This window comes from Tenebrio molitor, chromosome 2, assembly GCF_963966145.1.
Source record: "Tenebrio molitor chromosome 2, icTenMoli1.1, whole genome shotgun sequence".
NCBI lineage: Eukaryota > Metazoa > Arthropoda > Insecta > Coleoptera > Tenebrionidae > Tenebrio > Tenebrio molitor.
The window spans coordinates 14,077,700-14,091,160 of NC_091047.1; the positions used below are offsets into that span (position 1 = coordinate 14,077,700).

Genomic DNA, 13,461 nt, shown 5'->3' on the forward strand with positions numbered 1-13,461 from the left:
ATATTTTTACACTGTATAGACTGAAAAAATAAACAAATAAGCACATAAAATAATTACAAACATTACTCAAAAACAAATCTTTATGGGTTATATTTATTGTTTAATATTAACCGTGTAATGTACAATGTGTAATATATAATTTTAATAGTGTTTACAATTTTAGTGGAAATAATAAAAAATTCACGATTAGAGTAATTCGAAAACTTAATTATTCATGCAATATTAAAAATTGAAAATTAAAACCGTTAAAGTATTACGTTGATGGAAATAATACATAATCATGGTATTTTAACTATGTTGTAAACTAGGCGTAAAAATTTCCAGTGGAAAATTTCGTTCGAAATTTAATTAGGAATTAAGTAGTTTTTGATAATACTTAATACATTTAAATAGATAAGTGTTTTCCACTATAGAAAATTACACATTATCTTGTCAAATTTTAATGATTTTATAGAAATTTCCACTAGAACGTGTTGTTATTTAAAATTTTTGTTTATGAATAGTCAAATCGATAGGTACGATAAAATTTTATATATCGAATCGAATTAATAATTGTACATAGCATGGAAAACATGGTTCATTACCTGTCATATATTATATAGATGGATCTAAGTTCTGAAATAATAACATATTAAATATGTAGGTTTCAATTATTAGACAATATTCCAAATTAGTGATACTTGTAGGACTAGCAGTCGATATAAAATAATTGTTTTTTAACAGGGTGCATTGTCTCTTGGGATGTGAATAATTTCATATGTAACTAATAAATAAAACGAATCTGTTGAACAACGCCAGAGGCCAGAATGTAGCAAATTGTTGGGAATGAATGGCTTGTTTTTTTTTTGGAGTCGGAACGAAGGATGATAAGGGAAAAAATAACAGCAAATAACTAAGAAATTAATCAGGCGGGTGATATTTTCCATAAAATTGGACTTGTTATCGTTATTAATAGCACCCTAATAAATAAAATACTCAAACAAAATTAAAATAATATTACGTCCGTAATGCAATAATAAAACACCTGATTATTTCTCAAAACGTTATAATCTCATTTCAATATTCGTAGCATAATCTATTTCATTATCATTTAACACAATAAAACGATATCTTAATTTGGACACAATAATCTAGTCGGCGTGGTTACACATAGTTGTGCGCATGCGGAGTGCGCTCGAGCAACGAATTAATTTTCTGATTGGAGGAAAATTGGGGGAGGGTTATTCCTGTAGCCCCAAATATACCCTTTACAAGTGGTTGAAATAGTCAGTCGAGACTCAAGCTGTAGATCGAACGCATCTGAATACGTGCAGGTTTTCCAATTCATTCATTCATAAGTGTTCATTCAGGTGACATGTCGCAAAGTCAAGACGAACTTCGGCCGAGAGCTGTTTACAGTATCGACCAAATATTGGGAGTTAATAGTTCATCGGCGTCTTCGAAAAGTGGAGAAGGTAGGATCTTTTGTAAGTTTTTTTTTTCTAAATTAGAAAAAAAGTTTGGTTAAAACTGCTTGTTCTGTCATAAGTGCATATTAATTTGATTGCGTGTCTAAAGAAGGGTAAAAACAAAAATGATTAATAGTATGTCACAGACAATCTGATAGGCACAATGTAATTAGGGAGATAATTAGACTATATGGGGAGTGAAATTAGGGTTTTACCCTTCTCTATACTGACCCCCTGTAACACGTGTTCTTCCGATTCCAATAATAAATCAATTGGGTATAATTAGGGATAATATTAATGGACTAGAAATTAATTCGTCTGTTGACGTTTAAAAACATTGTTGTTCTCGTTTTTTCATATTTAAAATAAATGAGTACAGTTTTCGAATAAGTAACTAACTGAAAATATTTTCTGCTACCATGTGAAAATATACATATTGATGTTATCAGTTGTTAGATAACGATATGGATCTTTTCAGGTATTTGATTTTTTGGAAACGTGTTATAATTATCATGTTCAACGTATAATTATTTAGCAATTTCCACCCTTTGTGAACCGGAAACCAATTTTTGTAAACTACATGTTTAGTTTAAAGATGACAATCTTTCATACACAAAACAAGTCCATACGATAACTTTTGTTAAATAAAAAATATCACAAAATTATATTACTTAATATTAGAAAATATTTAACGTTTATTACTTACATATCAAAAAATATATTTTTAGTTAAAAATTATTCAAAGTGAAAAATAAGTTAAAAGTATTATTTTATCCAACACCTGTTTATTATGAAGTCATAATAATGCCGATTTTGAATATGTATAATATTATGAGGTCAATAAAACACTAGTGCACTTATGAACCCGTAATTAAACTGTTTTTATAATTAATGAGTTTAGAGGCAATTGAACATCAAAAAGAATAAGAACTGTTACAGAAGGAGGTGTTGGATAAAACTATGTATTACACTCGTGCCTTAACAGCAAATAAGTCACTCAAGAAACATTAGCCCACTCGAGCAAGCTCTCGCGGGTAAACATTTCTTTCGTGACTTATTATTTGCCTTATAAGACACTTGTATGTATAATAAATAGCTATTATTATTATTATTATCCGTAATCGGTAAAAAAGATGATAATGTAGGTATCATCTTTATCAATAATGCTTTTTGTCACATGTATTTATATTTTACATTTTTTTAAGTAAAACTCATTATGTAGGTAGTTGTTAAAATGAAAATTAGCTTGGATTTAAATTATTCCGTTACTTTAACTTCTTTTGAGTAAACACTACGTCATATATCCTGGCGTGTCTTAAGTAAGAAAAAAAAGTAACGGCAAAATTTTTGTTATCATTGGTTAAAACTGTTTCACATAGAATTGAGTCGGACAAGTTGTTTGTTTATGAATAGTGAATACATTAGCAAATAAAAAAAAACAAACCACAGTTGAGCAGTTATCAGCTCAAGAAGTTGTGTTTCTATGCTTTACGTTTGATTTTAAAGCGAACGTGGTTCGGATCAATGCTCTAGACGAAGAATCCAAGATTTTTAAACGATTTTGGGTTCATTTTGTTATTTGGTACAGATAATATCATTTTTTGCATATTTTAATTTTTGAAAAAACCTGTTTCAAATAAAAGAACAATGTTATTGTGTTTAGTAAATTAACATAAATTAACTAATGTAGTATGTAGCATATTATATTTTTAACAAAGATTTATTTTGCATTTTAAAAATTATTATCAATTAAAAAGTGTATTGGCCCTGACGACTCAAAAGTATAGAATAAAACTCTCCAAAAAGACTGCTGCTGAGTATGTACATATACATCTTTTTCTCATCATTCAAAATTATTTAGTATAATTTTTTAGTTCAGTAATAATAAATACAAAAGATAGCAAAATAGTTGAATTCATTTTTAAAATTTAGATCAAAATTTATTTCTATCTACTTAAAAATTAAATTAAAAAATTACTAAGGGTCTTTATTTTTGAAAAATATAATACAATACAAATATGGCAAATGAGTTATTTTTAATAAAACTGTTTAAAACATATGTATGTAGAGCTTGTTGTTTGTATTGAAAAGACAAGACATGAACATTTTTATAAGGGATTAATTATTATATAGTTTTTGATGTAGGAAAAATCATCCCCGAAAACTCAAAATACTCACGTAAGTCGTGACCTAAAACCTATACAATTAATTTTATATCCGGCTTTTTCACATGATAGCATCAGTATAGATTTTAATGAGGGATAAACGAAGCTAAATTAAAATAGGGGTGAATCACGATTGACGAAATAAAGTTGTAATCGAGTGGGATAATAGGGGGAACTTGAGTTACCTGTGCATTTAAATACCCCTCATTGCAAATAAAGCGGATCCTTTCTCAAATGTTTGATTAAGTCCTATGCGGAACTTTTCAGCGACCATTCCAAAAAAATCCAACAAAGAATTATATGTTATGCTCCAACTTAATCTCCTTAACGATTCGCAGACTTTAACACAACTATTAAATTCCAGTCAAAATGCTAAATGAATAACGAAGTAATACATGTCAAAGTTCATATAGTAGATTAGTATTCAATTTGCATAAATAAATCTATACGCCGGCTGGACATGTCAAAGCTTTTAAACACACAAGGCACACTATGAATACCAATTTCATAAGCATGAAGCCGAAGCTGGCTCTGGAATACACCTAACAAAAGAGAATCGCCGATTCGTTGGGCTAACATGTTTAAATTACAAACGTAATCTTATTCGAATATACGTTTTGACCACACCAAAATATGTAAATGTTGAGTTGATGAACAAGGAAAGTGGGAAATTTATAAATAAAGCTCGCATTTCAGCGGATCGCTTTTAAAATAGTCGATGAAGTAATTATTTGTGGGTTTCAGGGGAGTCCGATGCAAAAATCGAATCGGTCAGCGATGGTGAAGTCGAGGAGAGCATGGAAGACATTAACGATTCGAGACCAAGAAAGATCCGAAGATCACGGACAACCTTTACTACATATCAATTGCATCAACTGGAAAGAGCTTTCGAGAAGACCCAATATCCAGACGTGTTTACCCGAGAAGAACTAGCGATGAGGCTAGACCTCAGCGAGGCGAGAGTCCAAGTAAGTTAAGCTAATTATTATTAGACGGTCGCTTTGGGCCATTTTATTGATATAATGGTCGTCTCCTAGAAATTTCCATTGACGACAAACAAAATTAATTTATATTGTAGCAATTATGGAAGATTTCATAAAAACAAGTTAATTAAATAATGTTCTAGTTAATTTACCGCGTATCAATTATAATCTTGTCAGGTAATCCATAAACATTATTTATTCATTAAGTAATCAACTAATTTTATCTATTAATTAGTGAAATAATTTATTTTGCTCGGAGTATGTGACCCTTGTCACTTCATTTTAAATGGAAACAAATCTCGACGACGTAATAGTCAAATTAAAAAATTACCGCTACGGTGTGTACAGCCCTCGTAATGGTTTGAGCCCCGCTCTCGAGTTAATGGAGCAATTATCAAATTATTTTTTATTGTTTCGAGATTTTGCGTCGAATAAGCGTGTCCGTAAAAAATTAATTGGAGCATACACGACGTCCAAAGAAATGAATGTGAATGTGGCGGAGCTTAATAGAGGTATGGCTAAAAGGGCAATTAGAAGAGGCACAGCTTTCGATCATTTTATCTATGAAGCGAGGAGGCACTTTAAATGAGACATCAGAGAGAGTTCTGGGGTCCGGAACCGGTTCCGATTACCTCTATTGTGGCGAACAATGCCCAATTGCGACGCTACTTACGCTGTTACAAGCCAGATTAATTATCCAAATTGTTACCAATTAAGATGCAATTCACGATGGTCATTATCCAGGCATTAACGATTTGATTCTGCGTCATCTAATGCAAATTTGTGTGTTTTTTAAGGAATAGTTTTTGGTGCTTTAAAAAATTACATTTCTGCGAGTGGACGACAAATTTTCTTACACTTTTCGAAAGGATAAAAATGTCGCTTTGTTACAGTTTTTATTTCTTTTCCTCCAGTGTAAATATTTTCACTAACTCCGAAATTATTTATTCATATTGTTGATTTAAAAATGAACCAGTAAATTATTAAAAAGACGTCTGACACAGTTACGGTTTACAGTTGAAGAAAAATCTGTATATTGTATTTACCTGCTCTTAATTTTAAATAAATAGGTTTTATAAAGTTTTAGCTAGCTTATGTTTATTAAATCCAGATTATCATCTGACTTATTATTATTATTACCCAATATATCGCTATATCGGGCGTTCAAATGAAATCCTGGGCTGGGATGGCATTCGAAACCGTCAATTGTTTGGCTTTTTTAAAGTGTAAATTGACAGTTGTAATTAGAGCATGTTGACAGCTAATCTAAAATTGATAAACAAAGGAGTCTTTCTTTTCTTTTCTTTCTTTGCAATGTTTTATATTAAAAATAGAATAACTAACGATTCCGATTTTTTAAGAAAATATCTTTGCTGAAAACAAACATGTTCAATCTTGTGCTGATTAAACATTCACAAATGTCATTCGTGTCAAACGGCGGAAAATTCAAACTTTACACTGTTCCAAATCGTTTACTTTTTTCAACGCCTACTCAGCCTAGGTTTTCTTTGAACGCATGATATCAGGCTTGCGACATTGGTTTAAATTTGTGGTCTAATTAATACGTAAAACGACCAATAATTATTGAATATTTAATGGAAAAGTATACTTTTGGTATTAAAATGATTAACAGAATTAGTCTACAGTGTCTCGCACTCAAGAGAAAGACACTATCATATTTTTTCTTATTTTTAGAAGTAGAAATATTAATCATTGTAAACTGGTAGGCACTTCATGGGTTGCATTTTTTGAGGTATTCAATTCAGTCATAAGTTGTAAACCTAGCCCACTGCGACTTCGGGAGTAGGTCCACTTTTCGATACTTTGCTTTCGTTGGAGATATGCAAGATTATAAAAAGTTCTAGCTTAAACCATTTTAGCAGGACGGAGCCGGTTCCATACATAATCCCAACCCTGTATAAACTTTAATAGTTATTTGTAGGTACAACTAGTTATTAAAGTCATACTTTTTTTCATGAATTTGACAATCATCTCCAAGGAGATGAAATAAAATGATTCAAAAAAGTGCTACTTTCACTACGATTTTGCATGTAAAAAGGTGCCACTTTCATTACGATATGCAAAAAACATTATTTTGAACAATAGTATGGAAGAATTTGTCAGACATTTTGAAAAGAAGACTGGACGTTAACGTGTGGGAATGTCATAATAAATCATCATGTAGTCGGACCTATTTTTATTGATAAACATTTAATTTAATTACCGATAGATATTTGAGATTTATAAGAGAACATGAACAACATGGTAATATTGTTCGTTGGAATTTTACATTTAAACACTACAATTACCTATCAAAGTGTGGAGTTTCTTGATCAACTGTGAACGCAGTACAGGTGAGCGAAACTCGATCTCAGATCTATTAAAAGAAAAGGAAAGACGATAGAAAAAATCTGAAAAGAGGTTCTTAAATGGGATTGAGTAAGGTCCATTTTAAACAAAATGTGCATATTTTTCCACATTTGGAAATTGAAGTAATGACATCATCGATTCTTTTTTCCCAGAAACATACCTTTATTTTGGCGTATTTAAAAAGAGATAATTTTTCTGAACAATTTTTGTAAAGAAAAAAAATTTGCTATCTAGTTTAAATCGTGACGATTGCGAATTTTTTATTATACTTTTTTTTTACAAATTTGCTTATAATTTTTTAACCAAAAAAGATAGCAAATTTTTTCCTTTATAAAATTTGTTCAGAAAAATTAGCTCTTTTTAAATATGCCAAAATATAGGTATGTTTCTACGAAAAAAAAATCGAGCTGACATCGAGTTTCGCATGACTTTAAGTAAAATTTAAAAGATATGTATCGCTATGGTATTCCCAGTTTTTAATTAATTGGATAGTGACTCACCTTGAAGTTTCACGGTGTAAACAGTAATAATAATCGTACATATTGAATGCTAATTAATATCTACAATTTGAAAAATTAGTGGCTGTTGTTGCTAGTATTTATAAAGATGTATCTGAGGATTAGGATGCATGAGGTAATACCTCATATAGAAAGAAGTTGGTAAGCTGCTTCACGGATGTGTAGGTACGAGTATGTGCGTTGTACTACTGAAATAGTAGGTATTTTCTTCTTGGCCGTTACAGGTAATTTTTTGTAAATTTTTTAGTCTAATTATTTCAAAATGTTTCTACTGTTTTCGTAATTATTTTTGTTATGAAATGTAGTGGTGAATTCATGTTTCATCAGTAGTTATAAAAGGGTGCAAGCAGTCTGGAACTTAACATGTTTCTGTTTATACAGAGTTATTCTAAATGATTGTAGTCGAAGTAGGCCATGCCCATGTTATTACATTTTTGCCGCTTTTATGTGAACTGTCAGCTTTGTCGCTGTTACTGTGATTTTTTAGATGAAAAGTGCGGTGATGAGATTTTTATTTATTTTTGTTAAATTAACGATTGAATCCAGAAATATTAAGTTGTTTTGCAATCAATTTTAACAATATTGAGTTGTTTTGAACCCAATTTAACTCCCGTGTGTGAACGGTGTGTACTCACTTATTCACATCATTTTGATGGTTTTTTATGTGGAGCGGCAACCATAAATTTTACATTTAGTTTTCACGCCTACTTCGACTAAAATCATTTAGAATAACCCTGTAGCTACTAAACACGGCATCTATCTTGTAGAGATTTTGAATTTTGAGATAGGCTTTCAGGTAATCTTGCTGTTTTTTATGCAGAATGGCCAATGAAACAGCATTTTTATACAAGCAACCGCGGCATTACTCGGAAACTAAAAAGACCATAGACTACAGCCGCAAAAGCATACATTCAATTTTTTTGAAAGTGCTGTATCCATTCAAGTGATATGCCTGGATCTCTGAAAGTTCACAAACTTTTAATCTTTAATTTTTCGGCAGCATTTTAGTGTTTAGTGGTGGCTTCCTCACTCTTTGCAATTTGGTTGGCCAATGAGGCACAGAATATTATCGTGGGATAATATTCTGTGCCTCATGTTCATGTCTGAAAAGAGTTGTCTATTTTTTTATCATTGCGTGTTAAGTGCTTTGATTGATTAAATAATAATTTCAAAAAACAATTCAGGCTGCAGTCTGAAAAATGGGAGGGATTAAAAACAAGCAACTAACGTTAAAAAAATTATGTTCAGGGAGGTCACGGGTTTTCTCTTTGTTTTATAAAAGCAAGTCATCATTTTAGTTGGTACGCTTTAACATTTCCTTCACATGATGTACATAACCTCACCTTGATCGTCATTTTAATGTGATGTAAATCATTAATCGTACCGCTCTAAGAAAAGCACGAAAACCTCGTGGGTTATTTCTAAAAAGAGCTGTTTTTTACAAAAGAAATCATTCACACCATTGCCTATTCGCTGAATAAATGATATTTGACAGCTGATGAAGTTACGCCACACGTTAACCATCAGGTCATGAACTTTTCAAACCGCCCTCGTAAGGTTATTTGTAAAATTATTTTGTTGCCATTATGTGAAAGCCTTTTCAATGAAAAATATTACGAGATATAAATATCTGTAAGAATGTTGAAGAGTTTCCAATCTGATAAATTTTATTACTACAGAACATTACAATGCCGAATATTCATATAAATTTTTACTCAATAAATCAATATCGCTTTTAGAGAGTATTTATGAATACGAATAAATATCAATTTAACAAAATAATATTTTCACTGACAGACGAAATATACTGGGTGTCCGCACGAAAAGTTCGGATGGGTTTATCTCTGATATTTCTAGAGTTTTAGAGTTTTTGAAATTTTAAGCTGTCAGTTAACGTACTAATTTTATTCAAATTAATTATTCAAAATGATAATCGTTTATTATTTTGATACAACTTATTCTAATTTTTCGCGCGGACATCCGGTAGATATTTTCCATCGTATATTTCGTCTATAACTCACTCCTTTTATAACAAACTGGAAACGAATATGTATTACTTTCATAGTGAAGAACAAAACCAGTGATACAGTGTTTTTCTGTGACTCTGACAGGTCCAGTTATAAAACTATAATATTCACCAAATTAACAAGGCGTTTTATTTTTGTAGTCTACTGTACTATAAATAAACTTCAAGTTTGCTAGCGCCGCTCATTGCGGATAACGGATTTAATAGCCGAGATTTGGAACCTAGGGTTTTACGTTTTGCGCCTGTCTATAGGATATTTATCTGACTCTGAAGGCCCGATTAATAAACCGATAATATTCAATTGTTCACCGAAGGGAAATCAGATAGTTGATGAGTTTCATTGTAATTTTACTTTAAACATATTTTACCATAAGTGTCATGTTTGTCTCATTCACAATTCTTGTCAAATCAGGTAGAATTAGAAACTCCGAACGAATATTCAATCCCTCATCTGCAGGGAGCGTTCTTAGTAAATTCAGATTTAATTTAACTACACAATGCCGCTCCCTGTATTTGGTGAATACATATTATAGTTTTATTAGTCGGGCTTTCAGAGTCAGATAAATGTCCTATATTCCATTAGAATATATTTTAAAGACCCTAGTGTTAAGATATTTTTTAGATACATTTATTTAGACAACATTTAGTAAAAGACAACCGCTGGCTTTTTCAATTTTACAGTTTTACAGCTCGACCTTTAAGAATAACACGAAAAACCTTTAGACAATATTTAAGATCAAGTTAATAATCAATAGAATAACTGAATTATTTAAATAATTTAAATTTGATATACATAAGTGAAACGATTTCTTTAATTTGCGCTGATCCGTTTCAGTTTAAGATCATTTCTTCTCTTTCCAGGTTTGGTTTCAAAATCGTCGAGCAAAATGGAGAAAACGGGAGAAAGCGTTAGGGCGTGAGGCTGTCGTGCCCTTCATGCATCCAGGCGATCAAGCCGGTCTGCCGGACTTTTCGCTGCATAATCACATGGCGATGCCTCCGGTTGGTGTTGGTCCAGCGGATCCCTTTTGGCCTACCTTACCTTTTCCTTCCATGTTTAATCCGGCGATGGGTTTACCCGCCTGGCCTCCAAAATCGCCGATGAGTGTGCCCACGTTTCACGCATTTCTCTCGCAATATGTGCTTGCGGGAGGAGTACCCCAGTTAAATTTAATGAACAATCCTGTACCAGACGAAAGGTCTAGAAGTTCTAGTCCAGAAGCCCCTAGTCCACCACAAATATCTCCTGCCACCTTAGAAGCTTTGAGGTTACGAACTCAGGAGATGTTATTGCCGTCGTCTCCGCAAAAACTTCCGGCTAAATCTTAAAAGAATCTTACATTGTACATAGCTTTCTGAACATAGTAACATTAGTCGTTAACCTTAAGTTTAGGAGATATTGCTAGAATTTAAGTGATCGAAATAGCTGATGCAAGTATTTTGTTCCACGACCATAAACGTGTATGGTGACATGTTTTTCTTTTCACTTCAGCTGCACAAAAATGATACAACTGCATTTTGGGTGTATCACTTATAAGTCTAATAATGCAATAGGAGAAACATGTAAGATATGTGTTTATTATTGTACGACGAATATTAACTTGCGTCAATATATAATTTGTCGTTAACAAATAATAATAATCAAACTGATCTTTTTATCATACCAAATATATTTTTACACTCAATTGTTTTCTTTTAATTTTTTTAAAGATTGATTGACTTTTAGCGACATTAAATGACGCCGTTGTACTTAATTTGTTAAAAATATTGGTTAGCTCCATTACAATTTTAAACGGTAGGTATAAGATCACTTTGTTATTGATACAGAATGTCATTATTATTGTATTAGTTTTATTTTATTTAGCACTAACACAATTGAAAATTAGCTGTACCAAATTTATTTACATAGCTTATATGAATTGAAATAAAAAATGACATTAAAATTTAGCTTCATTGCAGTGCAATTGATTTTATTTTAATTTATTGAATTACAAATGTTGTTCATTTTTAGATTAAAATTTTAAACGACAGATTTGTTGAATGCATGATAACATGACAGCAGGTTAAAAATTAATCGAAAATTGAACAACCATTAGTGCTATTTATTAATAACGTTTTCGGAAACTTTGTTGTACCTGTTAATTTCAGAATAAATTTTGTGTTGTACATAGTACTATATCCAATTTATTTATTAATACCTACTGAAAGAAGGCGTTCATACAAATTTACGCTCACTTAAATTGTGTGATATTTTTTTTTTTTGTAAATCTGAGCGTACTTCAGATTAACCACCTTTCATTATGATCACGAAAAGTTTCTAGTATAGCGATTAGTCCAACATTTTTTATGGAAAAATTTAACAGTGAGTTATTTTACTAGTTATACGATCGATATTAACTGAAACAATAATTAAAATGGCAGGTGTTTTACTTGTCTTGGTTATCAAAAATTTATTATCAATAAGTAATAATCTACTTAATTATGGCGTGTTTATTGATTCATCTACTTTAAATGCTTGTAAAATAACCATTATTACATTGATGTTTACCTAGAAATGATTGATATATAATAAAAATTGTAATAATACCAGTTTAACAAATATATGAAAACGTTAACATTATTTACGACTTTTTTGTTTATCCAATCCATCCGGGTGTGTGATGTGTATCCCCACAACTACAAAAATTTTGCTTGGTTTTTACCGATATATTTTACTTCAGAAAAATAACCGATTATTATCGATTTCTCAGAAGCTGCATAGTGCTTACCCTGTATGTACTCTGTTTTGTCCCACGTTATTAACAATGCATATCCCGAATTATGATATAAATTGTTATTTAAATGTACAACATTTTAACGTGCAATCAAAAAGAAAATATTTGTTTAAGAAATATTTTTTAAAAAATCAGAGACTTTTCTCAGTCAAGCGAGGCAACATTCAGCATTATCCGGCAAATGAAACCGTTGAGAATAGCTGAAATTCAGACGTGCTCCGAAAAAGTTGTGGCATAACCGGGATAAAGCTTTATCAATGGCATCGTCATTTGGAAAGCTCAGTATAATTTTAATAACAATATTAATATGGCGACCTCATTACTATGAAATCACTATCATTCGATCAGTAAAATTAAGCAATGTCGAGCGCGGTTAGTGTTTGGATGGGCGACCGCCTGAGGAAACCGTTTATCGTAAGTTCAGTATTTCATACCTTCATTATTTGATATCAGTATTGTCTGCAATCCGTAATATCGTATGAACTTACTTCGACGTGGATGTCGAGTAAAGGAGTAATGAATAATAATAAATGACAATATAAAGAACTAGTGCACAATCACAAAAAGTCACATCATTGCACGAGATTTTGCTATTTTTGTCAGTGATTTGTAAATGACCACACCACCAAAACCGATACACTAATGGGCAATAATTTATTTAAGTTAATATTTAAGAAACAGATTATAATAATCCCCCACCTTGTTATGAGGAGTCCTAGAATAACAGCAGAAGCGTCGTAAATAGACAGTAGTCAAGTTGGATTGGGGTTTGGTGATTGTCATTGCTTCACATAATAATTGTTAATTTGTATTTGTTATTTGGTATCAATACTCGTAATGATAATGTTCAGTCCGAATTTTAAATACGGCGGTCCCACTATTATGAAAGCACTATCATCACTAGATCATTGAAATTCAGCAATGTCGGACATGGTCAGTGTTTGGATGGGTGACACTCGGTGAAAACTCGTTCACGTTCAGTATTTTATAGCTTCAGGACTCGATTTCAGTATTGTCTTATGAACAAACTCAGACGTGAATGTCGTTGTAAGTAGGTGCGCAAAATAAATGATAATATAAAAAAAAGGTCCATTCAAAAGAATTACCATTACTCGATACAAATACGTAATGATAAATAAATTAGGTCTCGATGCCATGTCTCCTTTTTAATTCCAAC

The 13,461-nt window shown here is 31.5% G+C and overlaps 1 protein-coding gene across 2 annotated transcripts; it reads left to right on the plus strand.

Annotated features, from left to right (window-relative positions):
• Positions 1 to 1,253: 1,253 nt before the first annotated feature.
• Positions 1,254 to 12,130, plus strand: LOC138124415 (aristaless-related homeobox protein-like). Of its 2 annotated transcripts, none has more exons than XM_069039448.1 (3): positions 1,254 to 1,466; positions 4,358 to 4,581; positions 10,372 to 12,130. In XM_069039448.1, the coding sequence occupies exons 1-3, from the start codon at positions 1,355 to 1,357 to the stop codon at positions 10,837 to 10,839; spliced, it is 804 nt and encodes a 267-aa protein (XP_068895549.1). In that variant the 5' UTR covers positions 1,254 to 1,354; the 3' UTR covers positions 10,840 to 12,130. The 2 variants fall into 2 exon arrangements, with proteins under 2 accessions (XP_068895549.1, XP_068895550.1); XM_069039449.1 differs by having other exon boundaries at positions 1,254 to 1,454.
• The last annotated feature ends 1,331 nt before the right edge of the window (positions 12,131 to 13,461 follow it).